Raw genomic sequence first — 23,493 nt, 5'->3', positions numbered from 1 at the left:
AGTGATTTGGCAGACGTATCGCCAGTTAATCCCGGTTTCGAGTTCAAATAGAGGACAATTTCTCTCGGATGTAAGCCGAGAAGTGGTTTGGATTTCGTTTTAAGTTCATGTAACCCCTTCCAGCATAACCCAGTTGTTGTATAACAACACCAAGGCGAAACAAACTTATTTCTGTCCATATGTGGTATAAATACATGGAGCAAATTATTTAAACCAAAAAAACCGGGTTTAAACCAATGAAACCTGGTTTTTTGGTTTTTTCAATAAAAACCATGGTTTTTGCCAACCCTAGTCGGCAGTCAACAAGGAGCAACGATGACAAGTGACTCCTCGATGAGATTCCCAGGCGTATCAGACATTGGTTGTCGCCACGTGACCCTATTCCTCACACCTCAAGATCACCTCTGCCCTATAAAAGGTTTCTGTGTGGTATGCTTTCTGCTTTCTATGTGGTGGAATTGTCGACAAGTGTCGACAATTATTTATTACTAGCAGAATACCCGTTCTTAACACGGGGAGAATACGTTTCATTTTGAACATAAAGGGGGGAATTTGGACTTAATCGGCTTCGAAAGTGTCATTGTTCATCTCAGTGACTCCAAGGACTATGGATTCAACACTAATATGGGTCATTTTCGATCATTTTTATGTATCTTCCCCTCCCCCAAGTTGCGGAGCTGAATTTGGATTTAGAGGGCATTGGAAGTACCACTGTTCATCACAACCACCCCAGAAACTATGGATTTGACACTAATAACGATCATTTTCGATTATTTTTAAATATCTTCCCCCTCTCTAAAGTTGCACCGTCAAAGTGAAACGATAAAAACCATCCCAGGCCTGAACCTCATCTATGTTAATAATTTAATCGAGATCGGTCAAGTGGTGGTATATATAGATAGATAGATAGATAGATAGATAGATAGATATTGATTAATATTTTGTTTCTATTTCTTCCCTTTCCTATTTGATAAGGCGATTAACGAAAGTGCTTTATAATGTACCTTTCGATAAGATATTACTTACACAATTGTCTGAGTTCTGCGTATTGTACCTATTAATTTCTGTACGTAAGCAGTGAAATATACGCTTTATACTTAGACCATCTTTTGCTTGTCTAATAGTGGTATTGTATTCTTTGTATAGGTATGCTGGAGATGTAGTACGGAAGTCAAAATCCTGCATGACTAAACCAGTACCACTTTGCAGTCTATCTAACTTACAATTGCGATTCCTCTGTCCATCTGATCTGGAAGAGGTAAGTGAAATATTTGCGTAGGGAGAATAATATGCGGAAATTTATTTCCTCTCAGTTATGACAAAACCATGAATAGAGAGTTATTCAGAAAGTAATGCCTCCAAGTGATACCTTTATTTGTGTTTGACAGGTAGCACCGATACAGGTATCAGTGGATAGCTTGCAATGTCAGCTACAAATAATGGTATCATTTTTCAACATAGTCTCCCATTGTGGGCAACACATTTGCGCCAACGCTAAACAAGATTTTTCATGCAGCAGCCGGCGAAGAATTGTGGTGGCTGCTGGCGACACCATTGCTGAACTGCTGCTTCCCCCTCCGCGTCACAACTGTAGTGTTTAAAGGTGATCCTTAAGTTTGGAGAAGAGCCAAAAATCGCAGAGAGGAAGATCCGGACTATAGGCAGGCTGAGGCAGAATGTCAACAATACTTTGCCAGTAGATGGAACAACTTTGAATTGGCGGAGGAGAGGACGTGTAGCGGTATTCCATCGACTGGGCTTCGTTTCCGGGTCGTAATGGTGTGTCCATGACTCGTCGCCGTCGAAGAATGTTCCTGGGCGCACAACCTTCCGCAGTAAGAAATTCAATGACAGCCCGCTGTTTCAACCGGAAATACCACTGGATGCCATGGATTGCTCCATTACTCTAGAGCGAGAAAAGATAGGAAGGTAAAATAAGTGATATTCTTTAGCTTAAACATCAGTGCATTAATGATAAACAGTTCCGAATGTTTGCAGCACTATTGTCCAAGTAGTGGGCTTGGAGGTATTACTTTGTAGATCATTCTCATACTGAAAAAGGAAAGACAGAAAATACGGTCTTAATAGTCATAGTGGTATTATTGTAACTTTCCGTTTTTTTTTTTTTTTTTATTATTATTATTATTATTATATGAATTCAAATTAAATATTGATAAACCGAAAGACTTTGATTGATGGATATAATTTTGTTACGTTCCTTGTTCATGTTACATTATTACATTCCTTATTACATAAAAATGCCACACACGTGTAATTTAGATCATTCAACGGTTGTAGAATAAAACTTATATATGTTGTTGGTTTACTTAACTTTAGCACCTCTTTTCATCATCTAGGCTATATGAGACACGTACTTACAGTTTAAGATGGAATCCGGACCACAGTAATGAGTTCAAATTTCAATGCTCTCCTACCGTGGAACCAACCCGGGAGCCTGTACACAAAAGATACACACGTTAGCCACACAAGACTAGACAGAAAATGAAATTTCTAGTTCAACTTTCCATTTCTAGGCATTTTGCCCTTTAGCCTAAGAGAAAGTGATGATTAATGAAGAATTGGTGGAATGAGAATGTGGGAAGAAACGGGAGAACCGTCGAGAAGACCCACGAATACGATGCTGTCAACCAGAAACTAATATCCGGGATCGAACTAGGGACCCCTAGTACCAGAGGTGAGCGCTCTACCACACAATCACCGTATGCCTCTAGTCACTAGACCGGCGGGGAGGGCAGACCTTAGAAATGTTTACATCTATGTATTAAAAAAATGAGTTAAAGAAAGTTTTAGAATAGAACTTCCTGAAAAAACAGAAGGAAGGCCAACTATTTATAGAGGACAGCGTAGAAGTGATGCAGTAAACCATAAAAATACTGTTCCTAAGGCCTGCCCCGCCTCCTTGTTTTAATAATTAAACTACATCTCCCGAGGCAGCAAATGAAAATTTTCATACGTTATGATATCCAAAAGAAAGAAAATCTGCGAACAGTTTCGAGAGACATTCCTCCCCTTTTCCTCAGCGCATCTAAAGGATTTTTTAAGCTACATGAAACCATAATGTATGAAATTCTAGGGTTGTCCATTACGCCGAGTAAAAGCGATAGGAAAAGTTTATAGTTCGATGGTAAGATTTCTTAACTATGGGAATGAAAATTTCTTGTATGTACTTCTACGAAAGACCATAAATATCAAACACCCAATTGATAACCTTGACTATCATGTAATCATGTAAGACTAACATTCAATTATTGGTCTTGAACTGCAAATCATTCAGCAAATTGATGATGTAATATACATCGACAGCAATTTTATAGACTTGAGATAAATACACATTCAAGAAGAACTTAAAGATATGCATCCCATTGTATCAGTTAGAAAAGAAATTTCCGAGACCTTAATATGATGTACGATAAACAAATAATTCCAAGAGTACACTATGTTTTCTAGTTCCTTCTTAAAAGTAATGAGTAAATCCTAAATGATGAACCACGTAATCGAACAAGAAGGAGCTTGTATAATTTGATAGATATTTATTGCGAAATGATACATTTTTTGAATTTTATATTTTATGTCAGTCGTGTCTGAAAATTGGGATGTAGGCAAGTTCAGAGTATTTGAGGGAAGTATTTCGAGCCATTTTACAAATTAAGAGGTGAATGGAAAAAATAAAACGCGGAACTCGACAGTATATACGTACAATCGGGAAGAATTTTATTTTCTTTTGATTTGTGCAGTGCGTTATTTTAATGATGTTTCCTATCCACTTTCCAGGTCCGTGCCCTTTGTCAAGATTGGTTTCCTATTTATTACCCTGATTCCTGGTATGAAGACATTACCTCAAACCCCAAATTCTACTCTCTAGCAGCAGTTTACAATGGTATTATCATTGGATTAATTGTCGCTGAAATTAAAGGCTGTGTCCAACTGAACAGAGAGGTAAGGTTAGAAGTCTAGACATACAAATATGTTTTATCTACTTGCTTCGGAAATTGATATTTACAAATACTTACTCAAAATATAAATGGAACAGTAATATAATTTTGCTGTTCACAGTTGCAGTGTAGACCTGTATTGGAATTTTGAATATCTACTGAATAGAAAATATGTCCATCTTACTCTGAATTAGAATAAACTTCTTAATTAAGATTCTGATAGGAGTGTTTAATTTCGTTTGTTTTTTTGTATATATATTCTTTTTGCACCCTCTCATTATCGTTACTATTTTTTTGTTGCATAATCATTTTTGTCAACTTAAATATCAATTTTAATAAAAATTTAGGGGTTAACAAATGTAAGTCAGTACATCTAGAAAGAGGGAAAATAGCAAACACTGAAGGATTCTCAATTGATGAACATCACAAAATAGATGATTTAAAAGAAGGAGAACAGTACAAATATTCTGGAATGAAACAACACAATGAAACGCATATTGCAGAAAGATAGCTTACCAATGCTAACAAAGTTAAAGCCATCAACACTTTTGCAGTTGTCCTCATTACATATTCATTTGGGTTAATCAAATGGACTGAGACTGATTTAGTTAATTTAACACGAACGATCCGGACTCTAATGACAGAATTCAGAATGCGCAATAGAGCGAATGGTACTTCCTACAGAAGAAGGTGGCATTGGTATCGCAGATATACCAAAACTCCACCACGAACAGATTGAAGACCTTCGCTAATATTTCACCACCAGAAAAGAAACGAATCATCTGTTTCATGTAACATGCGATGCAGACACAAAAGCTACACCACTCCATCTAGCCGTGACAGAGTTCACTACAAACCATGAATCAGACGAACGAAACCATAGCAAATGGAAATCAAAAGTACTCCACGGAACCTTGAAGAATCATTTAAAAGACAGTAACATAGATAAACAGCAATTAACTGCCTGGCTCAAGAAAACTGGACTCTTTTCTGAAATAGTAGGATTTAGGATGGCCATCCAGGACTGAGTGATAGCAACCCGAAACTACTGTAAATTCAAACTGAAGCAAGAAGTACCGGATGAAAATGCAGAGAATATGGAGACACATCAGAAACTATTGAACACATCACAGGTTCATGCCGTATAATGACTCCCACAGACTGTCTACAAAGACATAACAATTTCAAAAAGTAGTCACCGGTTTTTGGCATATAACATGGAATTGCTGATGCCAAGCAATACTACAAATATCAGCCAAGTCCAGTACTTGCAAACGACAATTATAAATTCTACTGGGATAGGGAAGTAAGAACAGATGTCACGGTACCAGCAAAAAGACTTGACATCACTGATATCAATAAAATTGAGCAAGAAGTAACCTTTATAGATGAAGCAGTACCATTGACTCATAACACCGTACAACATTCAGTATAAAAATAAGCAAATATAAAAACTGGCAGACGAAATCAAGAAGCTGTGGAAGTGTCAGAAAGTTATAGTAAGACCAATCATTATCTCAGCCACTGCAATTGTTCCGAAAAGTACTGTGTCGCAACTTGAGCAGACAAACGCAAAACATCTTCTGACAAACCTATAAAAATCAGTAATACTAGACACCTGTCATATGGTCAGGAAGTTCTTTGGAGAAGAAGAACTCTTCAAATAATCTGCACTTGTCATAGACGGGTGTCAGATTATTAAGCTGAAACAGGTTTAAACCGAGATATAGCAATAATAATAATAAGAAGAAGAAGAAGAAATTTACTGTAGAACAACTCTACTTTTCTGATAAGCCAAAAATAGCGAGAGTAAGATATGAGTAATTTTAAACAACTTTTAGTCTTCTCAAAAATCATAGAACCAGCAACGAGTAATCAGCTTGCAAAAAATATGTGATATATATATATCTGATGTCCAAAATATTTTTTGGAATGGAAGACTATAAACTCAGTTACTTTTTAGTTACGTAGAATAAATACGCTAAACACTACATAAATTGCAATTGAGATATGATCTGCAGGTTCGAATGGAATAGGAACGACAAAAAGTGAAAAAGCTTATTTTCTGGAGTACGCATCAGTGGTGAATCCACGGGGGAGAGGCACTACCCTAAGGTCAATTGATTTTGCGATAAATAGACTCACTTTTATTCTCATGCACAGGGCTAGACGGTTCCTGGTCATCAGATCGCCATGGTAACTGAAAATACGAGTTTGCGTCTAGATTAAGCGAAAACTCATAGGATTATGTATCAAATTAGATTTGTATTATTGTGTCGTCTGGTTTCGGAACTGGCGCTTAAATGAGAAGAAAGTTTTTCGAACGATATATACGAGAGAATTTAATAACAAGCCTTTTGGAATTTTACGTCCCACAATTGCTCCTTAGACTAAAAGATACAATAAGAAATGAATAGTGAAAGAACAACATAAAACATCCATGATTTGTGCGGAATTCAAATCCGTATCAGACAGCTCTTTCTGTCTCCTGTTTGCCGCCTGCAAATGTTGATAATGAAATAAATAAATAAAATTAATGACAATCTCGTGAATTCTTGTTATACACATTAGAGTAGGGCACAGAGCAATGATAAAAATTAGGGAGCAATATCAATGAGAATAGGACGATAGTTCGATTTACGCATGGAATGAGTTTAGATCTCATGCAAGTGAAGGCTACTTCATAGAAAATAAATTTGTTCATGAAAGAAGATAAAATTTTCTTGGGAAGTAGGAATACTTCATGGTAATATTATGTCCATTCATGAAAAACTAGGTAAGTTAGATTAGGGAAGGGGAGTGATTATTCCGTTAAAATTCTGAGATTTAAATATCAATCCCCTTCGTTGTACGTAGCATGTGTCATGTCACGCCTCAGAAGGAAAAGTTTCTTAAGTTTATAGAATAAGACTGATTGTAGGAATGCAAATGGAGTTAATAGATCAGGTGAAAAGCCTTCACTTCAGAACCCTGAATAATTTTATTCACTGCATGATATGTGATACTTCATTGTATATTTTTCATGTTTCTGTTACTACGATTGTCTTTTCTAAAGTATATTTAATCTTTGTAATTGCAGGACAGAGGAATTCTTTCTCCCTCCTTCAGTTCCAAGACAGAAATAGGTTACATTTTGAGTTTAGGCGTTTGTAAGGAGTACCGTCGGAATGGCATTGCTTCGTTACTCCTTGACAACTTGATTTCCCACCTAACAACCATAGAACATGCCAGCTGCAAGGCTATTTATCTGCATGTTCTTACCACGAATTCTGCAGCAATACGTTTTTATGAACATCGTAATTTTAGGTGAGGAAAGACTACACAGTCTTTTTATCATTTAATTTATATCTATCAAAGAATATAACCACTACTTCACTCATCACAAGGGAATTGTAACACGTCGCTCATTTGGACACACCTAAAATTTTCTTTGTTCTTTAATTTTTTCTCCCTACTTTTTCCTTCTCCTATTGGAGAAAGCTTTTAGCGAAAACACTCATTGTGTGCTATTTTATATTTTAGTGTTGTGATTATTTTGTTACTTTTTGTTTGTTTGTTTGTTTGTTGTTGTTGGTAAGGAATTCATTTTCTGTTTGATCAATTTGTTAATTCCTGTGGATATGCAGTATTTTAACGTTCAGGCACATTATATGTACTTTTCGTTTCGATAATATAATTCCTGAAAGTTGGGATTATATTGAATTGATGAGATTGAAATGCCCTACTGTTATGTGTCGCTTTCAAAGGCTAAGGAAACGAAAAATGCAATACTTGACTAGTCAGAGTAATCTCCGCTGCGTCCATACACTTTTGTCGTTGGGTAATGAACGAATGGACTCTATGAAGACAGAAGTTTGCGATACGAAAAAGATTTTAACCGCATGTAGTTCTTTACTACTAAGAAATAGTCGAGATAGTCTGTGGAAAAGACATCAAGTGAAAACGCTGGGTGAGGAAGGGTTCTCTACTGCAACTCGTAAAAATCCTGCATCATCTTGTGAGCGAATACATGACCATGTATTTCGTGCAGCATGAGAACACCATGTCTGTTGACAATTAATAGCATGCGAACAAGCTCGCGGGGCATTTCAGCACTGTCTTTGTCCCGACAGAAAAAGACGTGATGGATCACACCATCACACCAACCACCATAGATCATCACACCAACAGCAATACCCTCTACGAGTGGAGGAGTGGTTTTGGAAACCCTCCTGGACGTTGGTCACGATCCAACTATGTTCTGACCATTTACGGTTGTCGTAATAAATCCATTTTTCATCAGAAATGATAATTCGCAAAGGAAACTTCTCTGATGTTCCGTACATTTGAGAGAATTGCACACCTCCAGATTGCGATTCCGGTGTTAGCTCGTGTAGCACCCATAAATCCAGTTTTTTTGATTGTGCGGCGTCCTGAACGATAATGATATGGTGTGTACCTAAATCGTCTGCAGTTACACGAACATTTTTCCGAGAACTGGCCTTTATGGTGTTCCTGAGGAGTTCATCAGAACACACTGTTGGTCGGTGGCCGCGGGGTTCATTTTTCAGTGTTGTGTCACCGACACGAAATATCAGAAATCAACGGCGTATTGTGCATTCATTCATTATTCCTGACCCAGATGCACTATTGATATTTTTTGCGACTAGATGTGCAGAACGTCGCAGCTCCAACCCGTAAAGGAAAATCCCTCGGATTTGTGTTGTTCATGGGGCATTTTCATATAACCTTGTTCAGCAACATACGGCCCCTGACCAATTGGGCATTCAGCCTGTTCTGAACACGTACGAAGTTCATGTTTTAAGATCCATGAGCTCGGTCTGTTCATTGGTTGCTTTATAGAGGATATCTTCTCATCAAATGTAAGAATAGTCATTTCAGTTGCACCAACACAATGCCTTGAAGGTCAGTTTCTTTATAAACTTGAAAAATTCTTCCTTATTTTTGTCGCCAATTATTCACTTATAAAATAGGCTTAGCATGTTTATTTTCAAATGTAATTGGTAAAGTTAAAACTTTAGGGAACTCTGTATGTTTTGCAGTATTACAGAGGTTCATTCATTTATATTGTGAGTCGAAGTCTATGTGCAACTGTACCGCACATGCGAAACCCATCCCATGAGATTGCTGCGACGCAAGCAACAGTATCTCATTAGTCACGCAATAGAACAGTGTGGTCGTGCGTAGTCCAAGGTGTTCACAATCTGGAAAATCATTGAAATTCAGGGAAGTAAAAATGTATCAAGGAAAGTCAGGGAAATGACAGATTGGTCTGGAAAAGTCAGGAAAGAATCGATTTAGGTCCATTGTTCAGTTATTGAATTTATGAATTAGTAACTGTAATATCAGCCTAATGCATATGTTTGTAAATTTACATTCTTTTGGATTAAAGAAAATTGTGAAAAGAAAGAAACAAGTGGAGAGAGCACAAGGCCAGCTGTGGGGAAGGTGGAAACTGGGGTTTCAATAAATTATTCAATGGTCAGAGAAATCTAGAACTTTAGTCATGAAAAGTTAGGGAAAAGTCAAGAGAATTTTTTACGACAAATTGTATAGACACTCTGAATGCTACCGAAACTGAACAGATTTTGGGAGGGGTTCATTCTGGCCTTTTTCGACGTTATCGTTGAAACGTGTCAAGTGCGTAATTTTCGTGTAGGCCGTGCTACTGTGAATCTATACGTCGCAGAGTCCTTGATCCACCACGCGAATGCAAACAGCTTAAAAACTGGCCTCTTGAAAGAGGACTCCGCTATTGCGTGTAATTCGGCGAATGGTGACCTCCGAAAATCCCTCCCCTCTGCCACAGCGTGCGATGGCCAGCAAATTCACTATCGTTTTCAAAAGCATTGTACACGTCCTGAAACCGTGTCATGTGACTGAGCAAAAAAAGAACTGCAAGAGGGTTTATGAACGTCATCTCGCGGGTAATCATTACCCTTTTGTTGTTACCCTTAATGAGGCATGGATTTACCTCACAGACTGTTGTAAAGTTCGTGTCATTACATACAGACCTGTTGACGCCAAGGGCAGAACATTCTTACGCCATTGCTCAGTTTACCAAAAGGGCTCATGATTGTTGCCGGTTTGTCATACAAGGGCAAAAGCGTCTCTGAAAGGTGGAGCAAACCGTCAAAATCAATGCTGTGTACTACCAGACTCATGTCCTGACTGAAATGTATCAGCATGAAATCCCAGCATTGAAGTACGGACAAAACGAGAACTAGATTGAACTGCACGAAGAGAAGTTATCCAGCCACACGACGAAAACATTGCTGGAATTCTATCGCTGTATGGAACAGGTAAATGGAATTTCAGCATTTCCTTTCTCTGACATCCCTTCAATAGTCCGATGTCAGGCCAGTGGAATATTGTGTTTTCCGGTTTCTCAAGAGGCGCCTGTCCCATAGTCCAATATGTAGTGTCTCCGGCCTATAAAAGAATGGGATGCAATACCCATAGTCCAACTGCAACGTAGTCTTTTGCAATTGAAACTCTGATGCCGGGCATTAGAAAGTAGAGGTTGCCTGCAGATCGAACACAACCAGTGGTAGAAGTACGACATTTCCTATGTAAGTGGCATATTCAAATTCGGCTCAATATAAATGAATCAACCTCTGTATTCATAATTGATATTGAGTAGTGAGAAACAATTTTGATACACCTATACCATATTAATTCGTCTATTAAAGAAATAAATGAGTTGTATTATATTTCTTTGAATATAATTTAAATGTTAAAAATGTGAATATAAATATGAATATTGTTTTGAGAATATATTTTTTGATTTGTATTGGAAAGGGTTGATGGTTTGTTAGCTAACAGTTTATTGTTTGATATTAAAATGATAATACAATCAACAGATTTTGTGTATAGCTTTCTATAAAGCACAATTTAAGGGAATATTTATTCCTGGCATTTAGGTAAGTGCTATTTAGTTTATACAGAAATTTATGAATTTATTTAAACAACAAACACAACAATAATAGTTTTATCTTCACATTTAATGTAAGCCATTGCAATTTGATGAATTTGAAGCAATTTAAACTAATTTAAAATGATTTAAAGCAAATTTGAAACTAATTTAAATAATTGGTAATAATGGTGATGTATTTAATGATGTATAATTGATTATGAAGCCTGTTAATGGAAAACCTGGCCAACAGTCTTGAATGTCAATAGTTGTTATAACAAAGACTAAAGGAAGGTAAAAGGACAGCTTACTGGCCAGGAGAGTGTGCTGCCATTGTAGAAGCCTTCAACGTAGAAAAAACAATTTGAATTTTAAAATTCAATTTAATTTATAATTTATTATTACAAGTGAGGCTTTATATACTGTTTTGGCAAGACACTTTCCCTTTCACCAGAAGTTGTTTGTGTTTTATTACAGAGCTGATGTAAACCTCTGACGTGTTTCAAAGAATGTTGCTATTGCTTTTTTTTTAAAAAAAAATACATTTTATAAAATTTGATTAAACGACACAATATTTCTAATACAGAGCGAAATATTTCAGGTTACATTCCTTCCTGCCATATTACTACTCAATAAAAGGAAAATGTAAGGATGGCTTTACTTACGTGCTTTACATTAATGGAGGACATCCACCATGGGGAATATAATATCCTTTTAAATAGATACAGTGAACTATATTTGTAGTTTAGAATTGACATTATTTTATTTGTAATGATACAGGCGTACATTAGTATTATTATTTAGTGTAGATATTCATTATGAAGTCCGTATATTGGGTATTCTAAAAATGATGCCCACGGACCACAGAACACTACAGAGGTTGTTCAGTCTACATTTGGCCAATTTCGACTTACCTAAAAATTTAGAAGAATCCTTGGCGCCAGGTCCGTAAGTGTTTGATGTGTTTCCCTTTGTTCCTAACAATAGCCCGACAGCGTAATTTCCACTGTAATAGGCTTCTCTGAAGAACTGGGAGGGAAATCTTGTCCCATTCCCTTTGCACAGTTTTCCAAAGTCCTTCCACAGTTGTCACACGCCGTTTTCCCAAAGCCCGCTTCAGCAATCCAAATCTACAATAGTCCATAGGACTTGCATCTGGAGATTTAACAGGTACCTATTGAAAGGTATCACCTGTATACCACTTGCCTCCTCCATCTCCCTGTAGAATGCGAAGGACGATCGTGAGGTATGTGATGAGACCTTGTCCATGTGAATGCGCACCAGATTGGCGTCATTTCCGTACATTGTTGGAATCTCATGCTCGTAGATCGGCCGCATGATCTGCTCCTGAAAATACTGCGAATTTATTTTGCAGTTCTTCGCCACCCTACGAATCTTAAGTGTACCTCGGTAACAGTAGCCAGTAACGACCATGAACCCTTGTGGGAAGGATTCTTTACAGACACGGACCCACCTTCTGAAGTTCTTGGCGTCTTTCTCTCGGTACATGATGGCTCTCGGTTTGCCGCAGTCGGAAAGGTAAATCCATGCTTCATCGAGTGTTACGACGTACATCCACTTTTGTTTTGCCAGATGCCGTTCGTACAGCTTCCGAGCGTTACACTTTCGTTCCTTTTGGCGGGCATCCGTGAGAAGATGGCCGCGAGTTTTCATGACTTTTGCAGTTTGAGTTGATGGTGTAACGTCCGGCTCACAGTCCCCAAAGACACGTCAAGACGATTAGCCATACACCTTTGTGTTGGCAGATTTTCTTGCATTGCCATTTTGCGAAGTTTCCTCTGCATGGTGGAGGTGGCCTTGGTGCATTCCCGTTTCCTAGGCAACTTGGTTGGTGATTCAAATGGTGAAGCTTCGTTGCCCTTGTACTTTTTAATAACATTTTTTATTCCACTTAAACTTATGTTGCAGCCATTCTTCTTGCACTGTTTTCTAATGACAGAAACACTAAAGTGGGCGTCATAAAGAGCCGCAACATAGCCTTCCCAAATCCGGCTTAGTTTGGGCGGCATTTTGGTCACAGAGCGGAAACCCACACACTTGGAAACAATTTTAACACAACACTCACAACAATGGTCGTGTTTTGTGCGTCATTGTCGTCCGCGCGGAAAAACAACTCCGTTCCCAGGAAGCCACTGCACAACACTGCAGGACGCCACGAGCCAGGTCGGGTGAGTCCATTCTGCCCGGGAGGGGGAAGGAACGAAATCGGCCAAACGTAGGCTGAACAGTCTCTGTATATTACAATTTAAAATAAACCAAAAGATATATATCCAAGTCCTCGTCTGGAGACGCGAATTGCACTATGTGGCAGCGTCGCAGATAAAGAACTATAGGTTAGATGTACCAATCCATCAAATAATTACGTCAATTTTTCCGAGATGGCAGTGAAAGTCAATAGACGTTGACACTAACAACACTTACAATTGATGTAACTATTTGATGGATTTGTAGAGCAATGCTAATGGTTCCAAGTTAATATGCGATGTTGCCACATTGAAATTTTGATTCCCCATAGCGGGAAGGAGAGTCTGAAGGACATTCCATCATATAATATTTTCGCTTTATTTTGACCTGGAGAATAGTACTTAGTGGTCCGTGGGTACCACTTTTAGAACACGCAATATACATATATATATTATAGAAATTGTGTATATTTAGATATTCTATTTCGATATCTGAGTTGCCGTCCCATGCTGAGGATTTGGTTTCGTAAAGGAAGTGGGCATAACCTCAATCGTATCATGTGCTTTGACTAGAAAGCTTAGTCAATTCCAGTCTGCTTATTCGTGGTGACAGAGGTAACTCATAGGTAAAAATTTGTATCTATCTATACAGAAGGATGAATGTAAATTTTTCCGGGGGGAATCCTGAACAAATTAGACAAAATATGTTAACATATATGAGTGAAAAAACCTTGCTATTGCAAAATGGAAAATCTTTCCCAGTTTTTCGTCCTTCATTGATTTTTTCTTACCGTACCGATCCGATTTGAATCAACCTTCGCATGGTGGCAGAATTTGACAAGATTACACACGCACACACTTCATACAGGACACGTAAGTTTGACCCTCCACTGTACACGTGTTGTGGTTGCCGATCGTTTTTTGTTTTCAATGTGTCATGTGGATCTTTCTCTTCCGTCAGCAGTAACCAGTTCACCTGTGAGTGTCGTGGTGTGGTAAAATGGGCGACCTGACAGACTTCCAAAGAGGCATGATTGTTGGTGCCCGTCTTGTTGGAGCTTCAGTGGCAACAGTGGCGAACATTGTGGGGGTATCGAAAGGCACTGTGTCCAATGTCACGAGGGCATACACAATTCATGGGCAAACGACGTCTGCAAAGCACAACAGTGGTCGAGATACAATCCTGTGAGATAGGGACCGGAGGACATTTAAACGGATTGCAGCAGCTAAAAAGAAGACCACTGCAATGAAAATTACGTCTGAACTCAATTCCGGCCTACAGAATCCGGTTTCATCGAAAACAGTCCGACGGGAACTTCATAAAATGAAAATTCATGGCAGTACCGCTATCGCCAAACCCCTGGTCACAGCAGTAAATGCGAAGAGGCGTATCCAGCGGTGCAAGGACCACAAGGCGTAGACCCATGAGCAGTGGAAACACATAATGTGGTCCGATGAATCGACCTTCACTTTGTTTCCAACAACCGGTCGTGTTTACGTATGGAGAACACCGTCGCAAGCCTGTGATACAAACTGTCTGCTCCCAACTGCAAAGCATGGGGGTGGTTCTGTTACAGCATGGGCAGTGATATCGTGGTTATCTGCAGGTACCATCATAGCCCTACATGGAATGATGAATGCTGAGGACATTTTGGGGGACCAGGTTCTACCCATGGCCCAAATATTGTTCCCTGATGGTGATGGCCTCTACCAAGATGATTTGGCACCCTGTCACGCTGCAAAAACGGTGATACCATGGTTTGAGGAGCATAACCAGGAGCTATCACACCTCCCCTGGGTCCCACAGTCACCAGATCTGAACATCATTGAGCCATTGTGGTCTGAGTCAGAAAGGCATGTTCGGTCTCATTACCCTCCACCAGCATCCCTTAAGGAACTGGTGCATGTTTTGGAGGAACAATGATACAAAATTCCACACACCACGATTCAGGAGTTGTATACGTCCATTCCATGTCCGTTCCAAGCTGTTTTGGACGCAAAAGGAGACCCCACACCATACTAGGTATGATTTTCACAGTTTTGCTAACGTTTTAGATTTTTTTGTCTAACTCATATATATATATATATATATATGTTATTAAATTTTGTGTCACATTTTCACATTAGTTGGCGCGCATACATCTGTCGCGAGGAGCACAGGGTAGTAGTGAACGGGAAAAAACCTTACTAAACGTGATCCCTGAGTATTGAAGAGGATTGTCACTAAGAAATGTAAGGGGAATGTAGAAGAAAATTGTAACCAAAGGACGTAGGGGGAATGAGGAAGAGGATTGCTGCCAAGGGGCGTAGAGGGAATGCGGAACTAAGTCAATACCTGGAACAGCCTGTTAAATAATCATACTCTGACGCTAGTTTCATAACCTGAAGATCTGTGATTGGGTTGCTATTTCCAGATTATTGATCACCGCCAACAACGCTTTAGCACTAACAAAATGATACCAGGAACTCATAATATGGTTCAGTTGACTTTTCTTCAACTTTTTGCCAAGATGCAGGTCGTGTTTATGTATGGTGGACATCCAAAGAAATATATACTTCGAACTGTCTGCGCTCCGGCTTTTTTTTTTTTTTTTTGTGCCAAAAAAGAAGCAGCTCTTATGATGCCGTGGCCTGCAATTTCGTGGTATTCGTGCGCCATTGATTACGCTTTCAAGAAGTATTGCTGCTAATAAATATTTGTATGGTATCAGGTACATCCTATGTTTCAGATGTTGTTTTCTGCTAGTGATGCAATTTTCCAAGATGACATTTTGCTGATCCACGCTGCTGGAGGTGTTGAGGAGTGTTTTTATAAACATCATGATGAAGTACAATTCCCATGACAAGCCCAATACCCAAACCTCAGCACTATTGAACACCTGCGGTGAGTTCTGCCCAATGCTCTAGCCGCACTGAAATAACGCTTGTCGTAAGATTAGCGAGATCTGGGTCAGACGATAAATAGCTGACCGTTCGTACTCTCCAGATGGCGTTAGAATTGTAACTTTCACCCAGGGTTGAAAGGATAAATGGGGAGCTTGAAAGGAAGAAGTAACGAGCTTCTGTCTAGAAAGCGAGCACTAACGGCGAGAAGAGCCGATGTGCTGAGCACCATTATCCTAAAGGTGTGAATGTCACATAACAGCAGATAAACCCTGACCCCCTGAGAGCCGTTGCATCAGGAGTTAAGTTTAACTTTCGTGGTCAGTTTTGGAGCTCTGTATCCGGAGCAGGTATCTTCCTCAATCCTCGCTTGCTGCGCTGCGTGAAGAATAATACAGTATTCCACTAGAAATCATTCATGGCTTATAAGCCTTCATTCCTCGACGAATCAGAGCTGTTCTGCAGGCTAACGATGTTTCCACGGTGCATTAATCAGTTAAGTTGGAGGGAATTGAAAGGAAAAATAACATATGCATATAAATTATCTGTTGAAGTTAAATTTCTACCGCGGTTCAGGGCATTCGACAACTCAGGAGGGCTTTATCTCTTGAAAGCGTTCTGGAAGAAGCTCTATAGTTGTCCTAACTTGACTTATGAGGACCCTGTTTCTTATATTTGCCATTTATTCTTAGTTTCATACAGAAGCACTTAAAAAAAAAAGTGAAATGTGGCATCATCATAAGTGATTGAATTCCTTTGATTTCCTCTTCTCTATTTCTCGTTTTCATACTTATGTGAACTTTTATCGTGTGAAAGTGCGTTCGTTTTTTCGTGCATTTTCACACGTGGAAGTACATTTCCATGTGTGGTACTTTCGAACAAAGTTTAAGGCTCGAAGTTAAACTCGACAATAATCTTTAATGAAAACCTATTCTTCACGCAAGCTTCTGAATTAGGATTCGGAAACATGAGTAATCACACTTGGTTGGTAATAGGTAAGGATGTTATAAAAATGAGGATCTGCCTATACTAGGTACAACAAAATCGTGAAGCCATATGTCACAGTTGTGCCACGTCCACTCCTTCCGCTCCGCCCAAGAGGATCGCAATGTTTTGAGGCGACATTCATGGCGGAAACGAGATAGCCAATCAGACGTACTGATGGTTTTTATTATTATTTTGCTTTATTGAACTAATAGGAAAAAGATACATATGGTCAGGTCCTCTAATTTATAACACCCTTGTTAATAGGGCTACTTTCGAACTATCGGATGTTCCTCCTTTTCATTCGCATTAAGAATCATCCGGGAAGACTCAAAACTCACAATTTCAGAGAAAACTGTTTTATTACTTGATACCTGTTATCTGTTAGCATCTGAGCAACGATATATTCTAAATTCTAAAATAGTTGTTCAGTTTAATATGCCTGTTGTTTTGTTTTTGCGTGCTTATTAAATGGGGGAGACAATGATTTTCTTTATGTAATACAAAATATCGTAAAATTAACTAATTTCAGTCGCGAAAGGCAGAAATAGCTTAATAAAAGCTTTTTTTTTTTTATTATTTATTTATTTATTGCATATAATCTAGGTGAAAGCTTGCTTATACACAAGCTGATACATTGTGGAAGATTTCGAACATAATATTCTCTTATTATGAACATTGTATATGTATCATGTTATTTGTAATGAAAACATGTGTGTCTTCCTTAACATTTCTCACTGATTACCTAAAGCACTACTGCGGAATATTGTATCGAAGTGACCCGTGCTCCATCCCGTACTGGCTGTGGGGAAAGATGCAGGGAGCAATTCAGTGGGTATGGCCTGGAATGCGACGGATTGTTCAGAACACAACAGCGTTATTTTCGTATTACAGCTAATGGTAACTGCTATCCTGTGATAATTGTTGTCCTACTTAAAAACACTGGCGTAACAAAATCTCTTGAAGACCGAGGGAGAGTCTGCCATACGATGTTCTCGAGGTGACTGATAGTTCTCGTTATAATTGTGACTCCCATTTTCTGGTGATAAAACTGTTAATCCTATTTTGAAGTTATGAAAAAGGAAGGAAGGAAATCAGTATTACATCATCAGCCAAAATATATTTCACTTTGTGTTCTAAGCAACGTAAAACAATTGTAATTATTATATATATATATATTTCTATTTGTCAGCAACTCAATGGTTAATATATTACTATTACGATTAAAAAGTTATTTTGGATAGAAGAAGGTATCTGCATGTGCTGGTTGCATGATTAAAGATAACGTTTATTATCTGAAATATTGTCAATATTTTTAAGTTATATATATTTGTTAATATAATATATTGTAGAACTTAAGCATAATAGACAGTTGCTGACATTAATAGAGTGTTAATTTATGAAATAACTTAAGTAAAAATAAGAAAAAGACCAATCTGTCTGTAAAGACTCTAGTCTTGCCAATCACAACACCCAGGAACGTTAAGATTTGTTTATTAAGGTTTATGAATAGCATTTTTTTAATTATGTTTCAGACCTTTGTAAAAATCACATAAATCACAGTGACTGTAGTAGCTTTCGATATAAGGAGGGAAAAAGGTTTGAGTAATGACAATAGTTTAATTGTGTTGCAGAAAATAAAAATAGAAATCTACTAGTTGGTTATTTTGTACAGCTTTAAATATATATATATATATATATATATTTGTGGTCGGACATTCTAATGTTACTTTTGTTGAGAAAATACGAATTTAGACTTCGTATCGGATCTAGTTTTTTAGGATTCCACATTTAGCAGTATTTCTCTGAAATATAAAACCAGTATGAACGTTAATAGTGTTTCTGCTAGTCGTATTTTTGTGTTGTGACGTTTATGTATGTTTCATTACAGATCAAGTAAGAGAAGTATTGTAATTGAAACACTATTAGATGGTTAGCAGTAGGTAAGTTTGCTCCGATAGTACAACGCAGTGCACCGCAAACTGAAAATGCCATATTAATAATTATATATATACATACACACATAATTGATATTTTCACTGTGATAATAATTATTATTATTTGTAATTGACAAAACGACAGTATGATCATTGTCATTTTACATGTTTACGTGTCAATATTCGATATGTAATTTTGTATTCAATTGCCTGTCAAATTGCCATATTAAGTAAGTATTGTTTCATGCATAATATATTTCATTAGTTTTTTCTCTTTTTTTATTTTTTATTTTTAAAATGAACGAAAAAGCAGTAAATGTAACGATTATGTCGTCAAAAATAGATTCCATATTAGTTAGTGCAGACACATCATTCTCTGAAAATATGTGTATAACCTATGACATAGTTAAGGGTGCCCATTTATCAAGATCCAAGAAAGAGCAGTTGGAGAATTGGATGAAATTCCGCAGTAAGAATCCTATAAATATAGTAAATCTTTAGAAAAACTCGAGGAAGATTTACTTTTCTTTGGTTCCCTAATTCGTACAGTTTGTAAAATTATGGTCTGTCGAAGCGACACTAGATTTGTAGCTGATTTTTTTAATTATTATTATTTATTTAGTGTATTGAGTTGAAGTAAATTTGCGATGAAAACTAGATGATGTAGAAAATGTTAACACATTGGTAACGTTCACGTCTCATATAAAAACCACAATAAATAAATTAAAAAAAACTAAATTGATATGACTTGTGATAAATTACTGGTAACGTGTAATCAGTTATTATTATTGAAATTCCAAAATATTTCTCACAAATCGACGATGTTAACTACATATTTATACGTTTATAACATTACTGGATATTAGATTACTGAAATTAATTATAGCGTTATTTGTTCGAAATATTCCGTATAAAGCAAGAACGTTTTCTAGTACCTGTGTGTTGTGATGAGTAAGAAACAGAGGTGCGAAAAATACTCTTATGGTGCATGATTGAAATGTAAAGTTATAATACAGGTAACAAAACAATTGTGTATATATATATATATATATATATATAAAAGAAAAGTTCATTACTTATTGTTACGCTAGAATGGCTGAAAAAAATTCACGTAGTAGAGCAGAAACATAAAAAAGACAGTCACGAAAATATGTATACAAAGGTCACATAATTTAGGAGTAGAAATAACATGCTTTACAGATGCCATATTTCATACAACGTTTTTCATAGTTACCAGAGTAGACATGTACAGTTTGTTAATTATTTTTTCATAATATATTGATTTCTTTCCGTTGTTTGCATACACATTTTGATGAAGTATAATTTTGAATGGTAAACTCAAGCAATTTTTATTGAATTATTTTTTAATAAATGTAAAGTATATGTTTGTTTTTTTGAGTGTTTATACTGTTGAAATAAACAGCATCTTATGTTAGAAATATTGTGTATTGCAAATTGTACACCAGATCCAATAGCGGCATTATTTATAGCGAATCTTACTTAAATTGGGAACGGATATTATTTTGTTGTTGCGACCTGAAGATATAATTAATGATGTAGTTAATTTCATAATTATAATATTTAAGTTATGAATTGCGATATTAAATAAGATGTGCTCCTGATTTTTCAGTTTCTTTTGTGCGCAAGAAGCGTAGCAAAAGTGCTTGTATAAAAGTTACAATAGTAATCGTCAAAAACTCATTAAAAGATACTGACTAAAGGATTAAATAGTTGAGTTATCAGTATTTTCTTGTGTATTATTTTGAGGATATAAGTGGGTCTTTCAATATACAGGTTCCTCTAAGCTGTAAAAAAGTTTATTTGTAAGATACATTTTTAAACTATACATTCATGTGTAGTTGGGTCCTTCCTCACCTCTGCATATAATCCTCATTGAGATTCAGGCATTTGTCTCACCGTTACACCAATTTGACCAAACCGTTTAAAATAAAATAATAATAATAAAAACACTCCCGCTTCATTTCTTCATCATCAGTTGACAGGAGACCGGGTCGCTTATATCGAACCTGAACTCTTCTTCAGGGAAACGCAATTTGATATAAGCGACCTCGTCTCTTATGAGAAGAACTTGACGATAACGCCGACCCACCCCCTTGGTACTCAAACAAGACATAAAATTGAAGATTTAGGTAGGGAAAGGCTGCCCCACTGTTCATATAGCCACAATTTAGTGCCGAATTATTTCCATCTTTTTACTGTATTAAAGTCTCATTGCAAAGTAAACGTTTCGAAACAGATGGTGAAGTGAAGCGGAATGTGAAAAAGAGTGGTAAATAGCCAGAGCCATGATTTATTGCAAAGGGTTTGGATAAATTGCCGCAACAGTGAGACAAATGCCTGAATCTCAATGAGAATTATGTGGAGAGGTGAGGAAGGGCCCACCTAAACATGTATGTATTGTTTACAAATGTATCTTAAAAAATAAATATTTTACAACTTAGGGAAATTTATATATTGAACGACCCACATACTTTCGTGGTTACGTATCACTTAGTCTTGCGACTTTTTAGAAGAGAGAAAACGATTTCTCAAACTATGAACCTCTCATACCTAACATATATGTCGTTTGAATATGACGAAGGATATTACTTGATATCAGCTCGAAACATCTGATATGTATATCTTACGCCCTTTTGTAACATAACTGTTGGCATTCCCTTTGTTAGATGAGGTTTGACACTGTATTATTCAACTGAGAAATCATAACACTAAAAATCAGATTGAATATTTATTTTGTTGGCCAGTTATTTTAAATCTGATTTAAACTGCCCGTTGAGTAAAACAACAGCTGTTTATTGAAAAAAAAAAAAAAGTGTAAAAGTTTCGCCAGCTATCCACTTTCGCTTTATCAGACACTATGAATACACAGATAGTGACAGATTTAATACAAGAGACAGCGAAAAAAAAGCACCTGATTCCTGATTGGCTTCCATAGGCTGCTACGCTTTTCATCGTTTTCACCAGAATATAAAATAGAAACAAAAATCGTTAATTTCTTTTCCTCTCCACCCTCTTTATACTATATACATTCACATCTTATAACTAGGTCTAGTCTAATTTACAAAATAATCTTACAAATGACTCTTAAATATGAATACTAAATAAATAAATAATATAAATAATAAACAATTAAATAACACTACACAATAATACTAAAGAAATCAATACTTTAGTATTCATATTTAAGAGTTATTTGTAAGGTTATTTTGTAAATTAGGTTAGGCCTAGTTATAAGATGTGAATGTATAGAGTATAAAGGGAGTGGGGAGGAATTAACGATTTTCATTTCTATTTTATATTTTGGTTTTCTGATGAAAGGGGATTGGCTGTAGCAGCCTATGGTAGCCAATCAGGAATCAGGGATTTTTTCGCTGTATCTTATATTAAATCTGTCACTACCTGTCTTATGTCTGATGAAGCCAAAATGGATAGTTGATGAAACTGTTACACGTTATTTTTTTTTTTTTTAATACAATAAGTGTATTATTCTGCTCAGCGAGTAGTTTAAATCGGATTTGTTAAAAGCCAAATTTGTACAATGGAAAATATTACAGTTATTTTAATACATAAAGACCAAGGCAGACGACAAATTAGTTTATTTTAGGTGTTTGGAGGTTGTTTGGTTTCGATTGGAGTTAAGCATCTCTTTCAGCATCTAGGGTGTATGAGACGTGGGCTGACCTAAGTTTAACCATCGTAAAGCATTCAAATTTTAAAAAGCTGGGAATCAAACTCGGGACTGTGTGCAACAAAGACGCACGCTAACCACTAGACCAACTGGGAGGGCTAGGTGCTTGGAGAGAAAAGTTATTGGCACATGTAATATGTCAAGTTGTATTCAGATAATTTACCCGTTTACAATAAATTTCAATGAATTCATTTATTTCCAGCCAATTTTGAACAAATAAGTATGCTATTTAAATATGTTAATAAAGCATTTTGAAATAAATGCACAGTAAAGTTTTAAAGAAAAATGCAAACCTTTGTTCTTTTACTGAAGACCTCTTGATTTGAACAAGTCAATTGCATATGCCTTAGGGAAATACTCTATTATAAATATTAACTTAAGGGTCATCTGTATCTTTTTTCCTTTTTTTAACCTACTACGTCAGAATTTTGCAGATCATGCTAGTGTCTTCGCGGGAGATCCAAAGAACTAATTCACAGTACTGTAATACTACTAGTAGAAAAATGTCTACACTTAAATAAATTTCTAATTTCGTTATTTATACCAACGTGATGATGATGAATCCAGTGAAACTATATTTAACCATATCCGTCCATGGGGTCATGAGAAAATAATCCCCAAAGAAATATTTATATTCCAAATTCGAGGTAATTATTCTCGTGAACCCTGTGGACCGATATGGTTAAAATTAGTACCATTAGATTCAGTGTTCTCAAATTAGTGTAGAAATTGAAATTTTACCCAATCGTGGCAACGTTTTAACAGTAGCATGAGCGTTAATTCTTGCAATTGATTTTTTTTAAGACATAGGCAAGACAATGTAAAAGGTGAGGGATTAAAAGATGAAAGTGAGAATGGCAAATATATGTAGTTTGAATTCATTTACAGGTTGAAATTAGTAACAAGAAGA

The 23,493-nt window shown here is 36.8% G+C and overlaps 1 protein-coding gene across 2 annotated transcripts in view; it reads left to right on the top strand.

Moving 5' to 3' along the window:
* Naa60 (N-alpha-acetyltransferase 60) overlaps nt 1–21,887 on the top strand; it is a 31,367-nt gene extending 9,480 nt beyond the window's left edge. For both annotated transcript variants that reach the window (XM_081750669.1, XM_081750670.1), the window contains 5 exons: nt 1,147–1,258; nt 3,793–3,957; nt 7,033–7,259; nt 11,468–11,572; nt 17,676–21,887. In XM_081750669.1, the coding sequence (XP_081606795.1) occupies nt 1,147–1,258; nt 3,793–3,957; nt 7,033–7,259; nt 11,468–11,572; nt 17,676–17,835 (769 nt within the window). In that variant the 3' untranslated portion in view covers nt 17,836–21,887. The remainder of the gene's footprint in view (nt 1–1,146; nt 1,259–3,792; nt 3,958–7,032; nt 7,260–11,467; nt 11,573–17,675) is intronic.
* The last annotated feature ends 1,606 nt before the right edge of the window (nt 21,888–23,493 follow it).

The sequence above is a fragment of the Thermobia domestica genome, chromosome 3 (genome assembly GCF_964235325.1).
Source record: "Thermobia domestica chromosome 3, izTheDome1.hap1.1, whole genome shotgun sequence".
NCBI classification, from domain to species: Eukaryota; Metazoa; Arthropoda; class Insecta; order Zygentoma; family Lepismatidae; genus Thermobia; species Thermobia domestica.
Note: the sequence above shows the minus strand (reverse complement) of the source record. Positions and strands in the feature narration are given on the sequence as shown.